A 14,507-nucleotide genomic window follows, 5' to 3' on the forward strand; every position below is an offset into this window, starting at 1 on the left:
GTGGTAGGTTGTATAGGCGTACGTGTACTGCCAAGCAAGAAATCCGGCGAACACATGCAAGGGAAAAGAAGTTACGTTCATGTTGTTTGGATGATAGTCTTCATCCTGTAACCCTTTTATCCTATTTGGCCTTCTCATCCCCCATCAGACGGGTGCATAAGTGCCTCTGCAGATTCATAAACTGATTTTGTACTTTACAATGCCAAATTATAGCAACGAGCAAGCGGTCGAAAACGGGACCAGAATGGTACTTTGTTGTTTGGCTCTCAAGCAAGTCATAAGTAAACATCACAATTCTTTTTCGTTAGGCGGTCCGTAGTGGCAGACTATATTCTGATTGGCGGTGGGAGCTGCCTTTGATAAGTGGAGCGACTGCTTCAAGGGATTACGATTGCTACCACTTTTAAACAGAAAACTTACTTCTACCAGTGGGAGAGATACTTCTGCGTGTACTGTTAGGCGAAGGTTTATACTATCAATACAATAATTTCGTTCAATGTGCTAATGAAAGAGGCAGAAAAACTAAAAGCACCCGCCGTAGTGGCTGAGTGGCTAAGATGTTTTGCTGCTGAGCGCAATGACGTAAGTTCCATTCTCGACCCCGGCGGCCGCTTTACTGATGGAGGCGAAAAGCAAAAAACGCCCTTGTGTTCGAGATGGCGGCGCATGTTAAAGATTCCCAGGTGGTCAAAAGTAATCCGGAGAACTTTACTACGGCACGCCTGCTCGCCTGTGTAAAGTTGGAGCATTGATACCCATAATCAATTGATCAAATCAAATTACAAAACTAGAAGTACAGTTATCTCCTGCCATCATAGGTTAGCGATGTTTGTAACAAATGTTCACGTGAAAAATTCATAGAATTTCTTTTTCACCAAACCTAGTGCTTGTGGACGTCGTTTGCTGGCGTATATGGTGGCTTATGTTTTGCTCCTTTTCGAGATGAGCGTGAAAGTTTCTCATCGAGTGAGCGATGGCGTTCACGCGGGGGCTACAAATCGCATACACTTGCATCGCCACGGCCATTCCAGCTCGGAATTGAAATGAAACTTTTGTGCGAGGTTATTTTCAGCTTTTAGAGTGCCGTAGTTCACTGCACAGCTCATAAGAAAATCACTCAGTAATTTATATTTGAACCGTCTGTACATGTATTAGCTGCAGCGTTAGGGAGAAACGTATATGCTCGCGTGAGAGTTCGGGTGTGGGGAACAAGCGAATTTCCCGCGTTTTGGAAGTAACTTGCGTGACCTTTCCCTATAAATATTTCTTGGAACGTGCTAACCTGAAATAACGACACTAGATTATCGCCCGCAATGGTAAAAGAGCTGGACAGATTGGCCATGGTATACAGAAAAAAAGTAAAATTTTTTATTATTTCATTCCGGTGGACACATTGCCACCAATCGCGATGGGTGACTAGGTGTTTATGGAATCTCCCCCGTAGGAAAACAATATTTCTAGGGAGTTGGTGACTCCACCATTGCAGGGCTTGAGCAAGGAGATAAGGGGGGGGGGGCGGCCAGGCGGGGTGGAGGTTGGAAGGGGGCTATGATCCCGCACTTCAGTTTTTAGACGCAGCGATGCTCAGCGTGGCATCAGTTTTCGAAATTATTTCCGGAATACGTCTTAGCATGGTCATATGTACCAGTCAGTATTGACCTCTGTATGTGCTATCGACTGGTCGTAATGCAAGTAATAATTTGTCCGGCTAGTATCTATAACTACAGAAAGTGTTATTCCAGAATTTCAAGAAATTAACTTTCCTGGGCATCCAAGCCAATACTTGCATACTTGTTCAGCGTGGGTGTCAAATCCTCTGAGAATCTTTGAACAGTTTTACTAGCCCCCGCTACGTCTGCGGGCAGAATCTCATAATTGTTACCGCCGAATATCTCTCAGCCAGATGTTTTAATACAAGTACTGATTTCCCACAATTGCCGTATCTTGTAGAGAGCCTGTCCGAACGTTTTTGATTTAACGAAAAAATGCGGAACTGGGCTGTAGATACGTGTATGAAGGCCGTAGTGTTGTATTATTCATGTGTACTAAATGTAAAAAGTCAAAGCCAAACCAACAAGCCGTCACTCACAAGTGAAATTAAATTCTACCAGCGCATGCCAGACATTGATGTTATGCATTGCGGCGGCGGATGTTTTATCGAATGCGCCACTTTGGTCAGATAGTGCAAGTGACGGCTAGCTAATGCACCTGTCACCTAGTTTTCCGATTGCGCGGGCTAAGATTATTACTCTGGTTTTTTTATCATTTTGTTTGTACAACAACAGGTTGCGGGAAACTTTGCCTTGAATTTACACTAGTCACAATGAGTTGCCAAATGCAAGAGGTGGTGTTCGTTTACAATGGCCCATTCGGGTTATTTTAGCCTGGCATTGATGCATCTTCCCGTTTGTCCGATATAAATCTATCTATGCAAGGATCGAATATCCTAAACCACCCCTGTGGCACACCTAACAAGGTAGGGCGGATGTTTTGTGTGACAACTTTCGCTTCGAGTTGAGCCCTTACTTTCAACGTTCAGTTTGATAGCTGCGGGTAATGCCTTCCATATTCTTGGGGCCTTAAACACCGCAGCGTATATATTTTCTTTTTGTGCAATTAAAGTGCAGTTGTGAGCGGCGCCTTGTTTGTGTATATCTTAGTGTTTTCTTCGGTGTGTTCTTGTGTCTCTTGATCACGCACCCAGACCAACTCGGCCGGTTAACTGTTTGTGGTGCAACTTATTTTTGAGTTGTTCCTTGGGAAATTGCAGCTTAAAAGTCATAGTCAGTGTGCAATTTCAAATTGTTGGAAAACAAAGAAATTCTGGTCCTATGCACTAGTATTAACTTTATGCCACCTAAGGAATTATTGTGGTAAGATAACGATGAGATTGTACAGTGACCGAATTCATTTTTCTCTTCTCGACTGGAAATTCCAGCTGCCAGATGGGTTGATTGACATTGGTTCAGAGAGCCTACGCTTGGCCCTTCTAAATTGCTTTACATTATATCATCAAATTTACCGCTAACTTTCGAAATGAAAGGCCCTGCAGCAGCATGTTCCTTTCCAGAGGCGACTTCCATCGGGAGCGAAACTCGAGAGTGGAAACGCAGCACCGAATCCGATCACGAAACAGCGGCGTCTGAGGCTACCGGCACTACAAGTGGTACGTATAGGTTATGGCCTTTAAGTCAATGGTTACTATCGGATGAGGAAAAATGTGTACGTATGAGTAATTGCGGGTGATTTTCCAATGTGTGCGTGTGCATTGTCACCTCGCCTATGCCAAATCACATGGATAATAATTAACCTGAAGGGGAAAGAGTTGCACCGAGAGCTCTCGTCCGTTACGAGGCGGCAATACCGGCTGCCCTCTATCGTGGACATGTTGCCTGCAACCTCGTAGTTACGTTCCGCGGTGGCTCATTGGCTAAAGCGTTCTGGTGCTGAACGCAAGGGTGGGGCTGGATCCCGGCCGCAGTGGCTGCTTTTCTGATGGAGGCGGAAAGTGAAGAGAAGCGTCTGTACGATGAGTAACAGTGGAAACAGCTGCGGGATTGTGAGACACGAGGACACGCGCCGATAAAGTACAGCACCGAAGACTAGGCTACTGAAGCCAACAGATAGCGGTAGGCTGCGCTGGGGAACGTGTGTTGCCGAGCAAGAATTGCAGCGAAGAGACGCAAGGGACAAGAAGTTACGCTCATGTTGTTTGGATGATAGTCCCGATACCGTTCTCTAGAAAAGACGCTTCTGCCCTTGCGTCCAAGGCTGCCTGGAGATTTCAGCGATCCATGTGGGCTGTTGCGCCGCATAATTACGCGCCGCTTCACTCCATAGACCCGCACGGGACCTTTAGGATGCCTGAAGGACTCTCCAAGCATGACGAAGCGGTTATTCACCGTGTGCGGCTAAATGTCGCTTACACCAATTACTTTCGATTCAAGACGAAACAGGCCGCTTCCCCCTTGTGCACTCTTTGTGACGTGCGCGAGGACTTGAACCACGTGCTATGTGGGTGTACGCGGTATAGAGCCGCCAGAACGTCCCTTTTAGTGTCCTTGGGTCTTCCGCTGTCTAGAGGCCTAACTCTCAGTGACGTGCTAGGCCCTTGGACGAACTGTAAACGAGCATCTCGAGCGACAAAAGCTCTACTGTCTTTCCTGCGAAGCACAGGACTTCATCAGACTTTTTAAACAGGACTCTCTTAATGAGCGCGTCATCTTCATCACAGTCATTATCATCACCTCTTCATCGATTTCATTTTTTTTATACATCTGGTGTAACAAGCTAGGCGCATTGGCCAGGCTAACCTCACCAGTATCATTAAAGACTATTCTCTCTCTCTAACGAAGTGCTAAATTGTCTCAGGGGTGATATTCATGTTTGTTTCGTACGGAAATTTCTGCTGACACGCTTTTGTTTTTTCAAGATGTAGTTTTTGTGCTTCAAACTCAATATGTTATAAGATATATTTTCATTTTCCCTTACGCATAAAATTTAGGCTATAAAATAATAGGATGTTTTTGGTCAGAAACAAGGCAATTTTGGCCCGAAAAAAGGGGCTTTCCGTGCGTCAGGAAATTTTTTGGGGCGATGTCCAGATGTATTTTGATGACCTTTAAATTGTGAATAACTGAAGATGTGCACCAGTAGGGGTGCACATCTGTGTATCGAATGGTGCTTTGTCCATGCCGATTTTGATTGACTGTTGTCTATTGCTTTTTATTATATAAATATTGTAGAAGGGGCCATGGGAGTTCTTTCAAATTGGTGTGAGTTCATGTAGTAGCTTGTGGAGCATGCGCTCGTGCATGCGCTCGTGCAGCACATGCAGCCCTTGTGTGAACCAAGCGCCCGTTGCCCTCTTAAAGGGCCGATTGTATCCGTGTACAATTTTTTCGGCTTGTAGTAATAGTACTTCCCATAAGGTGCTTGGGTGCATTCGGTACATGTATGTACTGCCTTGTTTTCGTATTAGAAGAGTTCTTGTTTTACGTAGTAGAAAACTGCAGTTGTAGAAGGTCAACAAGACAGGCGCAGACTCACATAAATTTATTACAAAAAATCTACGCACCTGTATACCTACGCGCACAGGCCCACAGTCGCAATCGTTTATTCACAAAAAAAGACTCGTTCAGAAATTCATATTATCTAAATTTAGTTGTGAGTCTGCGCCTGTCTTGTTGTCCTTCACCTGTCTCGTTCATTTGCGCAGTTTTTTCCTGCAACTATGAAACACCAACTAGCCCAATAACATGCTTTACTAAATGTCAAAAAGACCGTCACAGTGAGAGTGACAAAGTACAAAGTGTTAGGGGTTCCTTGGCGTCACTTCACCCGCGTCGGATAGAAGACACAGCTGGGCAGTGCTATCATGTTTCAAGGTCATACACTGAAGCTGCCGTTAATTCTAGAATTCAATGGGAGATACAAATACGTGCAGCCAACTTTTGCTAAGGTCAACCTAATAGTACCTCTCGAAAATGCAAGACAGCTAGGCATTCATTATTGAATTGGGGCTTGCGTACCAGCCACTGTTGCCTGCAGTGGGCTGGAAATCACGGGTTTTTCAAAGCTTGCAACAGCTGTTCCCCCAAGCGATCTGCAAAATAGTATCCATTGTTTTTGCCTTCTTACAGAACACTGCACTATTAGACACGTTATGCTCGTTTTGTTTCGTTGCAAGTATTCATCATTTTATTATTTGCATTGTACTTTGGCACTGAGGCCTGCGCTGTGTGTAATCTGTTGTTTGTGCAGTTTGTGTTAACTGGTGCGGCATGTGTAAAAGCTTGCAATGAAAAAGGGACGCCACTTCCCATCCGCCATGGACGTATAGGTGCATCTGCGTATCGGTAGGGCTGGGGTTGTACTTAACAACCACACATTCTAGTTAAGCAGCGGACAAATGGAAACGGAATATATCAGAAATCTACTATACGGAAGTGGCGGCCATGGTCGCGTACCGCAATTAATTTGAACTATAGCGACAGTCAGCGTGACACTATTTTTTGGATATAATTAAAGATGTCCCGCGTGTAGCGCTTATCACTGCCAGTCAGCATCGGCCTCCAATCATATGCGTGAGCCATCGACTTGACGTTGAAGCCGATACATATTTGGCTTTCTCGTGCGAATAACAAAAAAGACCAAACCATTCAAGTGATCCCAAGGAACTATGAAGGTCATTGCGAGTGATAACTGCAGATTTTCTTCATGGGTGTCAAGTCTATAGAGAATGGGGTAATCAAGAGAAAAAGCATCTGCCTGCTCTGATAGCAGAACTTCTTGCTACCGCCACCCAATCGCTAGACAGCCGTCCCAAGACTTTGCTTGCCGGTTTGCTTTGCCGGAACTTCCTTACGTTCCGGAAAGTCGGCATGAATGTTCTTTATTCAGGAAAAAATGCGGCACTAGGCGGGATATAGTTGTAGGTAGAACATTGTTATGCACTATACCATGGAAAAACACACACAAAAACCGTAGTGAGTGTGCAGCGTCAAACGTTCGGTAACACGGAGGATGCATTAGTATTCACTTGATGTCGCACAAGAAATAATTGTTGAAACACGACGATAAGTTTCTGTAGAACCAGCGTATTCATTTTTATTATCTCGAATTTAAATTCCAGATCCTTGGTATCCTGAATCACAGTGGTTCGAAGAAACTACGGGAAGCCCTTCGACAGGTAGGAGCACTATATTCCCAACATGAGCTCACTAAAAGTACCCATAACGTCCGCAATGAAAGCCCCTGCAGCAGCAGATTTCTTTACAAGGATTTTCCCCATTACTAAGGCACCAGAAGAGCAAAGCAGTCACAAGGGGGAACCTAGAACGGCGGGGAACCATACTTCTGAAACTCCTATTGGTATGTGGGTCATCGGTTTTTCGCCAGTATTGAGTATCGGCGGATGAAAAATATGGACCTACGAAGTAGAGTGCAGTATCAGAGCGTGTGCGTGTGTATCGTCACCCGTTACGTTACTGACACCGCACGGATAATAATAAACCCGATGGGAAAGATTTTCACCGAGAGGGGACAATACCGCCAATAGGTTTCTGTAGTGGCAGCTTATCCTCTTTTGTCATCTAGACTCGAAATTGTAGCCGCACGATGGGTTTTTAATAGTTGGTTCGAAGCGCCTTCGTGTAGCCCTTACACATGAGTCAACACCACTTGACCAACGTCATATTCAATGAAATTGCCCATAACTTGCTCAGTGAAAGGCCTTACAACTGCTGCTTTCTTTGCAGAGGTGACTTCCACCACGTTCGAACAACCAGAGCTGCCGACCACCTGGAAGACCGAACGTACACCAACTTGGCCTGACACTTCTGCCACCCATAGTGGTACGTAAACTATGAACATTTCAGCAAGTGGTCCCTGTGGTTGCTGGAAGAATATGAACGTATTAAAAAACGGCTGTGTGACTATGTGTGCGTGCGTATGTTACCCCTGCCATTGCCGCCATCGCGCGGGTAATAATCAAATTGAAGAGAAAGTGTTGCAACGGGTCCTCTGGTTCGTCACAAGGAGGCAACACTGCTTGTCCTGGGTCGCGGAGGTGTTGCATCAACGCCCTAATCAACCTCCGTGGTGTATCAGTGGGTACGACAATGTGCTGCTGAGGAAAAGGACGAGGTTTTTGTATACCTGTTGGCGATTCTATCTGTACCAACCTGTAACGGCCTCTGCATGCTGAGTCGGCTGCTCGTTGATGAAAGTACAAATTTTGCATCCTTGTGCTATAAGTGCACTGCACTCCGTTTGAACGAAACTCTTCAGGGACCATGAAATATGTTCCAATTATTAAGAATTGCGTTTAGGGTAACGACTCCCAAAAATGCTGTCCAAGGTGGTTTGGTTCAGCCTGGTGTGGCACTGCTTCACCAAGTAGGCATTCATCTTGCTTAGGCTGCACAAAAGCTCCAAGCAGACCTCTTTTTGGAAGTATCTCTGGAGTACTCATACTGCCTGGCTTGCTTGAATAGCCGATGGTGGGGTGCTCTGGTGGTCGTCATTGTTGATCTACTCTTCACTTTCACCACCGGAAATTTCTTCAGGTTCCTTTATTGTATCTGATAAACTGTCCTCACAGCAGGTAGCAATGTCGTCATCGTCCTCTCAACGTTGTCAACGCAAGTTGAGCCCAACACTATCTCAATGAAATTAACCGTAAAAGGTACACAATGAAAGGCCCTCCAGCTGCGGCTTTCTTTACAGAGGCGACGTCCACGGAAACCGAATCACCAGAGTGGGAAAGCGGCCACAAAACCGAACATGCAACTGCTGCGCCCGACACTTCTGGTACCCCAAGTGGTACGTATGGGTTATCTTCGAGCTAGTGGTCACTAATGCAGGGGAAAATATGGATGTAGGAAGGCTGGGGGCGATGACATTGTGTGCGCATGTGTATCGTCACCTCTGCCATTGTCGCCATCCGACGGATAATAATAATCCTCACGGAAAAGGGTTGCACCGAGAGCTCTCGTCTATGTGAAGTGGTAATACCGGCTGCGAATTGTTGCGGGCATGTTGCTTCAAATCTCGTAGCTACACGCCGCGGTGGCTCAGTGGCTAAAGCGTTCTGCTGCCGAGTCTAAGGACGGGGGTTGTATTGCGGCCGCAGTGGATGTTTTCCTGATGAAAGCGTAAAGCGAGGAGCAGCGTCTGTAAACGATGAGTAACAGTGGGAACAGCTGGAGGATTGTGAGAAGCGAGGACACGCACCGATGAAGCTCAACGCAGAAGAACATACTAGAGAAGCCAGCCGTAAGCGGTAGGCCGCTCAGGGCGACGTGTGTCGCCAAGCGAGAAACACGGCGAAAAGACGAAAATGTCATATTGCCGAAGCTGTAAATTTTAGAGGAGCATACGTGAAACTCGAGAGACTTCTGTGACTGACAGCAGTAATTTAAACGCCCTTCAGCAGAGGGTATGAGAGGCCGTCATCGTTGATGTATGTGACAAAAAATTGCCAATTTGCAATGGTAATTAACAAGTTGCTCTTCAAGACAGTTCACAGCTCCTAAACCGTCTTTAAGATGCAGAAAGCTCAAGCTTATAATAGGCTACTATACTCTCCACTGTTACGGTTTTGCCTGCTACCAATCTTTCCACAAAACTAGTTGTAGTTAAAACAAGGAAACAAGAGCAAGAGGAATGATTGCCGCATCGTCAGTAGAAAGTAGAATAAAATTGGGTCGGCTTGTCATCTTCGACCTTTTTTTAAAAAGATCTCAATTTCACAACACTCAGATGGTTCAGCATGTGTTTCTGGGTAAAAGAAATGATGTAGGGCAACGTGAGTTAGGGTTAAGAGATAGAATCGAGGAAGTCTTGGTTTGCTTGCATTGTTTGACTGTCAGGATACATAAGTGTACAGAAGTCTAAAAACTACGGTGTCGTATGCCAGGGCCGTCGCGGTCCCTTTTAACAGCGCAGCTGTCTAAGCTTTAGTTCGGCCGTCGAGGGTTACCAAAACCCGCAGGACAGCAAAGCACACGTGAGCGCGCGGCTCGTGAGGAACGCCCACCGTCGTTCAGGATTGCGCATCGGTATGCGCCACGGGAGGAGCTTGCAAAATTATTCCAAAGAATGCAGAGCGCAGGTGAGCGTGCGCCTCGTGAGGAACGCCAGGCGACCGGCCGCTCGACACTCTAGAATAGTCTGCCCAGCTTTCGTGTCGTGATCCCTCGCATGCTGCTCCTCTCGCCAGTTCCCTTCCATTTGCGCCTGCAGTGGGGAGCAGAGACGCCGAGGTCACGCTACAGACGCCAAATTCGCGAAGACGGTTGCCATGGGTTCTAGAGCGTGCTAACGCGGTCTACTTTGGGAGAGGTGCGAAAGACTGAGGACAAAATGATCCGCTTTTGCCAATCATTGTGGACTTTCAGCGGCAAGTTCGGAAATCCACGTGAGTGGCAACCGCTGGGTTTCCGTTGTAAAGATAGGTGCCACCAGCCCTGGTGTTCCGCCAGCGTTGCACCACTAATGCAGCTTGCTTCAATTTTTCTCTGATTATTGTCAAAATGTACGCTGCTCTGCCCGCCTCTTCAGACTATGAAGCAACTAACCGTGGCCTCAACCCTACAAATGCACTGGGCTATTGGCCGTGGAGTGCAAAAATGTGCTTCTGTAGACAAGAAAGGGTCACAGCCCCACTTTTCTCTGCAGCTGTAGACAGAAATTGAAAGCGGGTTTTGCGGGCTTCTTAACACCACTTCGGCCACGTTAGGCAAAAGAGAATCGTGCTGAAAGTACATACTTTAGAAAAGGTGGATGCTTTACTATACCCTTTGTACCGCCCAAGTAATTTCTGTTAAAGCCTGAGGAACTCTTTGTGTAGTGTTAGCGTTCTCATTTTTGTCAACGCGACTCGAAATTCCAGCTGCATGATGGGATGATTCCGGTTGGTTCAAAAAGCCTAGGGGAGGCCTTTTGCCAGGTAGCAGCACTACTTCCGCAGAGTTTTCTTCCATGAAATTACCCATAATTTCTGCCATAAAAGGCCCTGCAGCTGAAGTTTTGTTTCCAGAGGCGAGTTCCATCGCGACCGAGCTACCTGAACGGAAGAGCAGCCACCCGACCGAACATACTACACCAAGGCCTGCCACGTCTGCCCCCACTAGTGGTACGTATGCCAGTATTTATTATAAGAGTAGCAAAGATGTTAACCTATGGAGTGGATTTTAATGTAACTATGTGTGCGCGTGTCACTTCTTCCATTGTCACCACCGCACGGATAAAATTAAATTGAAGGGAGAATGAGCATTCACACGTACCGTCATCAGAACGCGGGATTAGCGGCTGCGCTCTGTCGCGGAGGTGCTGCAGCAAGCCCACAGTTACCCTCCGCGACACCTCAGTGGCTATGACGTTGTGCGCCTGGGACCAACGACGCAGGTTCGATCGAGGCCGTGGTCGCTGCTTTTCTCATGGAGGCAGAAAGTGAGGATCAGTGTCGGTACACGGTGTAACAGTAGGAACAGGTGCAGTGTTGTGAGAAGGGAGGACATGCGACGGTGAAGCACAACGCCGAAGACAGTGCATCATTCATACGAAGACTTTGGCAGGTGAATGATGCACTGTCGGTAAGTGAGAATGATGCTGCTTCTGAAGGGCTTCGCTTCTTTTTTTGTTGAAGAACCAGTCTGCGGGGAAACAATAAAAGCATGGTGCGCTGAAATTGGGATGACGTGCGAGGAGCCGACAGGGAAATGCGTGTGCGCACCAGGGAAGTTGATGATCGACGGCATCTGCAGAGGTAAGAGGCCGTGACGTAGCTCCACTGGAAACTGAAACTATGCGCTCTCGATTGATTTTGTTCTTAAGTCATAATTTCTGGGCAAATGTCAAGCTGTGCGTTTTTGTGAAGCAGAGATGTGAAATTGTGTTGGGCTGCTTAAGCGCATATACACCACAGGATGGCGGAGTTCATTCTGCTTTAGTGACACCTTCACTGCTTGGTTTCGTAACTTGAGTGGAATAAATTTGGCTTGCCAAGCCGTGCTTTCCTCTCCAGTTTTTTGGCGGCATTACAGTGGCTGTGCTGAGGAAGGGAATTTTGGCTTCAGAAACGGTATCTTGGCACGAAATATTTAATGCGTGTGGCCTGCATAAGACTAAAGCTGCGTGTCATCTCCAAACTCTTTCATAAGATGTAGCTTTCTTTTGAAGCCTTTTAAGGTAAGTCAGAGCATGATTGACGGAGGAAAACTCCTTAATATCGGGGCAGGGTTCACATTACGAGGATCTATATTGAGAAATTCTACGAATCCGCAGTTATTTCTCAAACCTTATAGGGCTAAAAAAATCTGATCAGATCCCAAAAGCCCCCTGCTGGTCATGGTAATGTTAGCGTCATGCAGAGAAATGTAAAATGATCCAGTATTTCAATTAGGCCTCCACGTAGTCCTCATCATGTCAATAATGGCAACATACAAATGCTAAGTGTAAGTAGCAATACTTTGCGCTTTCCAAGATGATGGGTACCATATTCGACGTGCGGATGTATCGCCTGGTAAAGTTGGCCATAAATATACAAGCCCAATTGATTGGTTTATTTATCAGAGAAAGGTAATTGTGCACCAAGTTTAGTTAAGTGCGCTGTGTGGATCTAAAGAACTGATATGAGGTACATTGAATGTGTAATCAGCTTGTGAGATTCATCGAAGAGAAATGGAAGATTTACTCCATGTGCAGGCAATATGTCTTGAATGAGGCATTTTATAGCAATTCACAGTTCCCTATTCTAACCCTCTTACCAACCATGTTGACGTAGTAGCTGCGCTGTGTGTTAAACTGCTAAAGACAGCTGCCAGGCGTACGTTTTGCATGTTGTAGACAGCAAGCGAAGGAGTACGTCTCGCATGTTGTAAAGATTCCGCTGTAGCATAAAAAAACCCCGAGAGATGTATAGTTGTATACTGTGTGTTAGTAATGATCTTTCGCCATCAAATAAAGCGCTAGCCGTAGCTTCCGCTTTTATCGCTTGCGTTGCAATCCTGATTGTTTGGCATGCCTTGATATTGCTGGTTGCTTTGCTGTCCTTCTAACGAAGTGCTAAATTGTCTCAGTGGTGATATTCATGGTTTTTCTGTACGAAAATGTCTGCTGACACGCTTTTGCTTTTTAAAGATGCAGTTTTTGTGCTTCAAACTCAATATGTTATAAAATATATTTCCATTTTCTCGTACGCATAAAATTTAGGCTATAAAGTAAAAGGATGTTTTTGGTCAGAAACAAGGCAATTTCGGCCCGAAAAAAAGGGGCTTTCCATGCGTCAGGAAATTTTCTGGGGCAAGGTCCTGATATATTCTGATGACGTTTAAATTGTGAATTACTGCAGATGTGCACCAGTGGAGGTGCACATCTGTGCATCGAATGGTGCTTTGTCTATGCCGATTTTGACTTACTGTTGTCTATTGCTTTTTATTATATATATATTGTAGAGGGGGCCATTGGAGTTCTTTCAAATCGGTGTGAGTTCATGTAGTCGCTTGTGGAGCATGCGGTCGTGCAGCACATGCAGCACTTGTGTGAACCAAGCTCCCATTTCCCTCTTAAAGGGCCGATTGTATCCGAGTACAATTTTTTCGGCGTGGAGTAATAGCACTTCCCACAAGGTGCTTGGGCGCATTCGGTACATGTATGTACTGCCTCTAGATTTCGTGTTTTACATAGTAGAAAACTGCAGTTGTTAGTTGGTTCCTGTCCTCTCCCTCATCCTTCGCAATGTATGATTTAGCGCAGTTTTTAGTGTCAAGGTGTCAAAGTGACAATGAGAAAGTGTCAAAAAGACATAGTTACAGGAAAAAACTGCGCAAATGAATGGGAGAGATGAAGAAGGTCAACAAGACAGGCGCAGACTCACATAAATTTATTAGAAAAAACCTACGCACCTGTATACCTACGCGCACAGGTGCACAGTCGCAATCGTTTAATTACAAAAAAGACTCGTTGAGAAATTCATATTATCTAAATTTAGCTGCGAGTCTGCGCCTGTCTTGTTGTCCTTCACCCGTCTCGTTCATTTGCGCAGTTTTTTCCTGCAACTATGAAACACCAACTAGCCCAACAACATGCTTTACTAAAAGTAAAAAAAAGATGGTGGCAGTGAGAGTGACAAAGTACAGAGTCTGACGGGTTCCTTGGCGTCACTTCACCCGCGTCAGATAGAAGACACAGCTGGGCAGTGCTATCATGTTTCAAGGTCATACACTGAAGCTGCCGTTAATTCTAGAATTAAATGGGAGATTACAAATACGTGCGGGCAACTTTTGCTAAGGTCAACCTAATAGTACCTCTCGAAAATGCAAGACAGCTAGGCATTCATTATTGAATTGGGGCTTGCGTACCAGCCACTGTTGCCTGCAGTGGGCTGGAAATCACGGGTTTTTCAAAGCTTGCAACAGCTGTTCCCCCAAGCGATCTGCAAAATAGTATCCATTGTTTTTGCCTTCTTACAGAACACTGCACTATTAGACACGTTATGCTCGTTTTGTTTCGATGCTAGGGTTCATCATTTTATTATTTGCATTGTACTTTGGCACTGACGCCTGGACTGTGCGTGACCTGTTGTTTGTGTAGTTTGTGTTAACTGGTGCGGCATGTGTAAAAGCTTGGAATGAAAAAGGGACGTCACTTCCCATCTGCCATGGACGTATAGGTGCCTCTGCGGATCGGTAGAGGTGGGGTTGTACTAAACAGCCACACATTATGGTTAAGGAGCACACAAATGGAAACGGAATATATCAGAAATCTACTATACGGAAGTGCCGGCTATGGTCAGGTCTTGCAGTTAATTTGAACTATAGCGACAGTCAGCGTGACACAACTTTTTGGATATAATTGAAGCTGTCCCGCGTGCAGCCCTTATCACTGCCAGTCAGCATCTGCCTCCGATCATATGCGTGAGCCATCGACTTGCCGTTGAAGCCGATACAAATTTGGCTTTCTCGTGCGAATAACAAAAAAGAACAAAACCATTCAAGTGATCC

General features: G+C 45.7%; 2 protein-coding genes across 3 annotated transcripts in view; both read left to right on the top strand.

The window, feature by feature from the left end:
• LOC144158794 (uncharacterized) overlaps positions 1-3,604 on the top strand; it is a 28,813-nt gene extending 25,209 nt beyond the window's left edge. Inside the window, exon 10 of one of the 2 annotated variants that reach the window (XM_077689933.1) lies at positions 3,071-3,604. In XM_077689933.1, coding sequence (XP_077546059.1) covers positions 3,071-3,246 — 176 coding nt within the window. In that variant the 3' untranslated portion in view covers positions 3,247-3,604. The remainder of the gene's footprint in view (positions 1-3,070) is intronic. The other variant, XM_077689932.1, reaches the window with a different exon arrangement.
• A 3,033-nt stretch (positions 3,605-6,637) lies between these two features.
• The window catches only part of LOC144158798 (uncharacterized), a 45,607-nt gene continuing 37,737 nt past the window's right edge, over positions 6,638-14,507 (top strand). Inside the window, exons 1-5 of the mRNA XM_077689939.1 lie at positions 6,638-6,691; positions 7,260-7,355; positions 8,230-8,325; positions 10,544-10,639; positions 11,153-11,272. Coding sequence (XP_077546065.1) covers positions 11,200-11,272 — 73 coding nt within the window. The 5' untranslated portion in view covers positions 6,638-6,691; positions 7,260-7,355; positions 8,230-8,325; positions 10,544-10,639; positions 11,153-11,199. The remainder of the gene's footprint in view (positions 6,692-7,259; positions 7,356-8,229; positions 8,326-10,543; positions 10,640-11,152; positions 11,273-14,507) is intronic.

Source organism: Haemaphysalis longicornis, unplaced genomic scaffold, assembly GCF_048455015.1.
Source record: "Haemaphysalis longicornis isolate Haplotype H1 unplaced genomic scaffold, Haemaphysalis longicornis Haplotype H1 scaffold_10, whole genome shotgun sequence".
Taxonomy (NCBI): Eukaryota; Metazoa; Arthropoda; class Arachnida; order Ixodida; family Ixodidae; genus Haemaphysalis; species Haemaphysalis longicornis.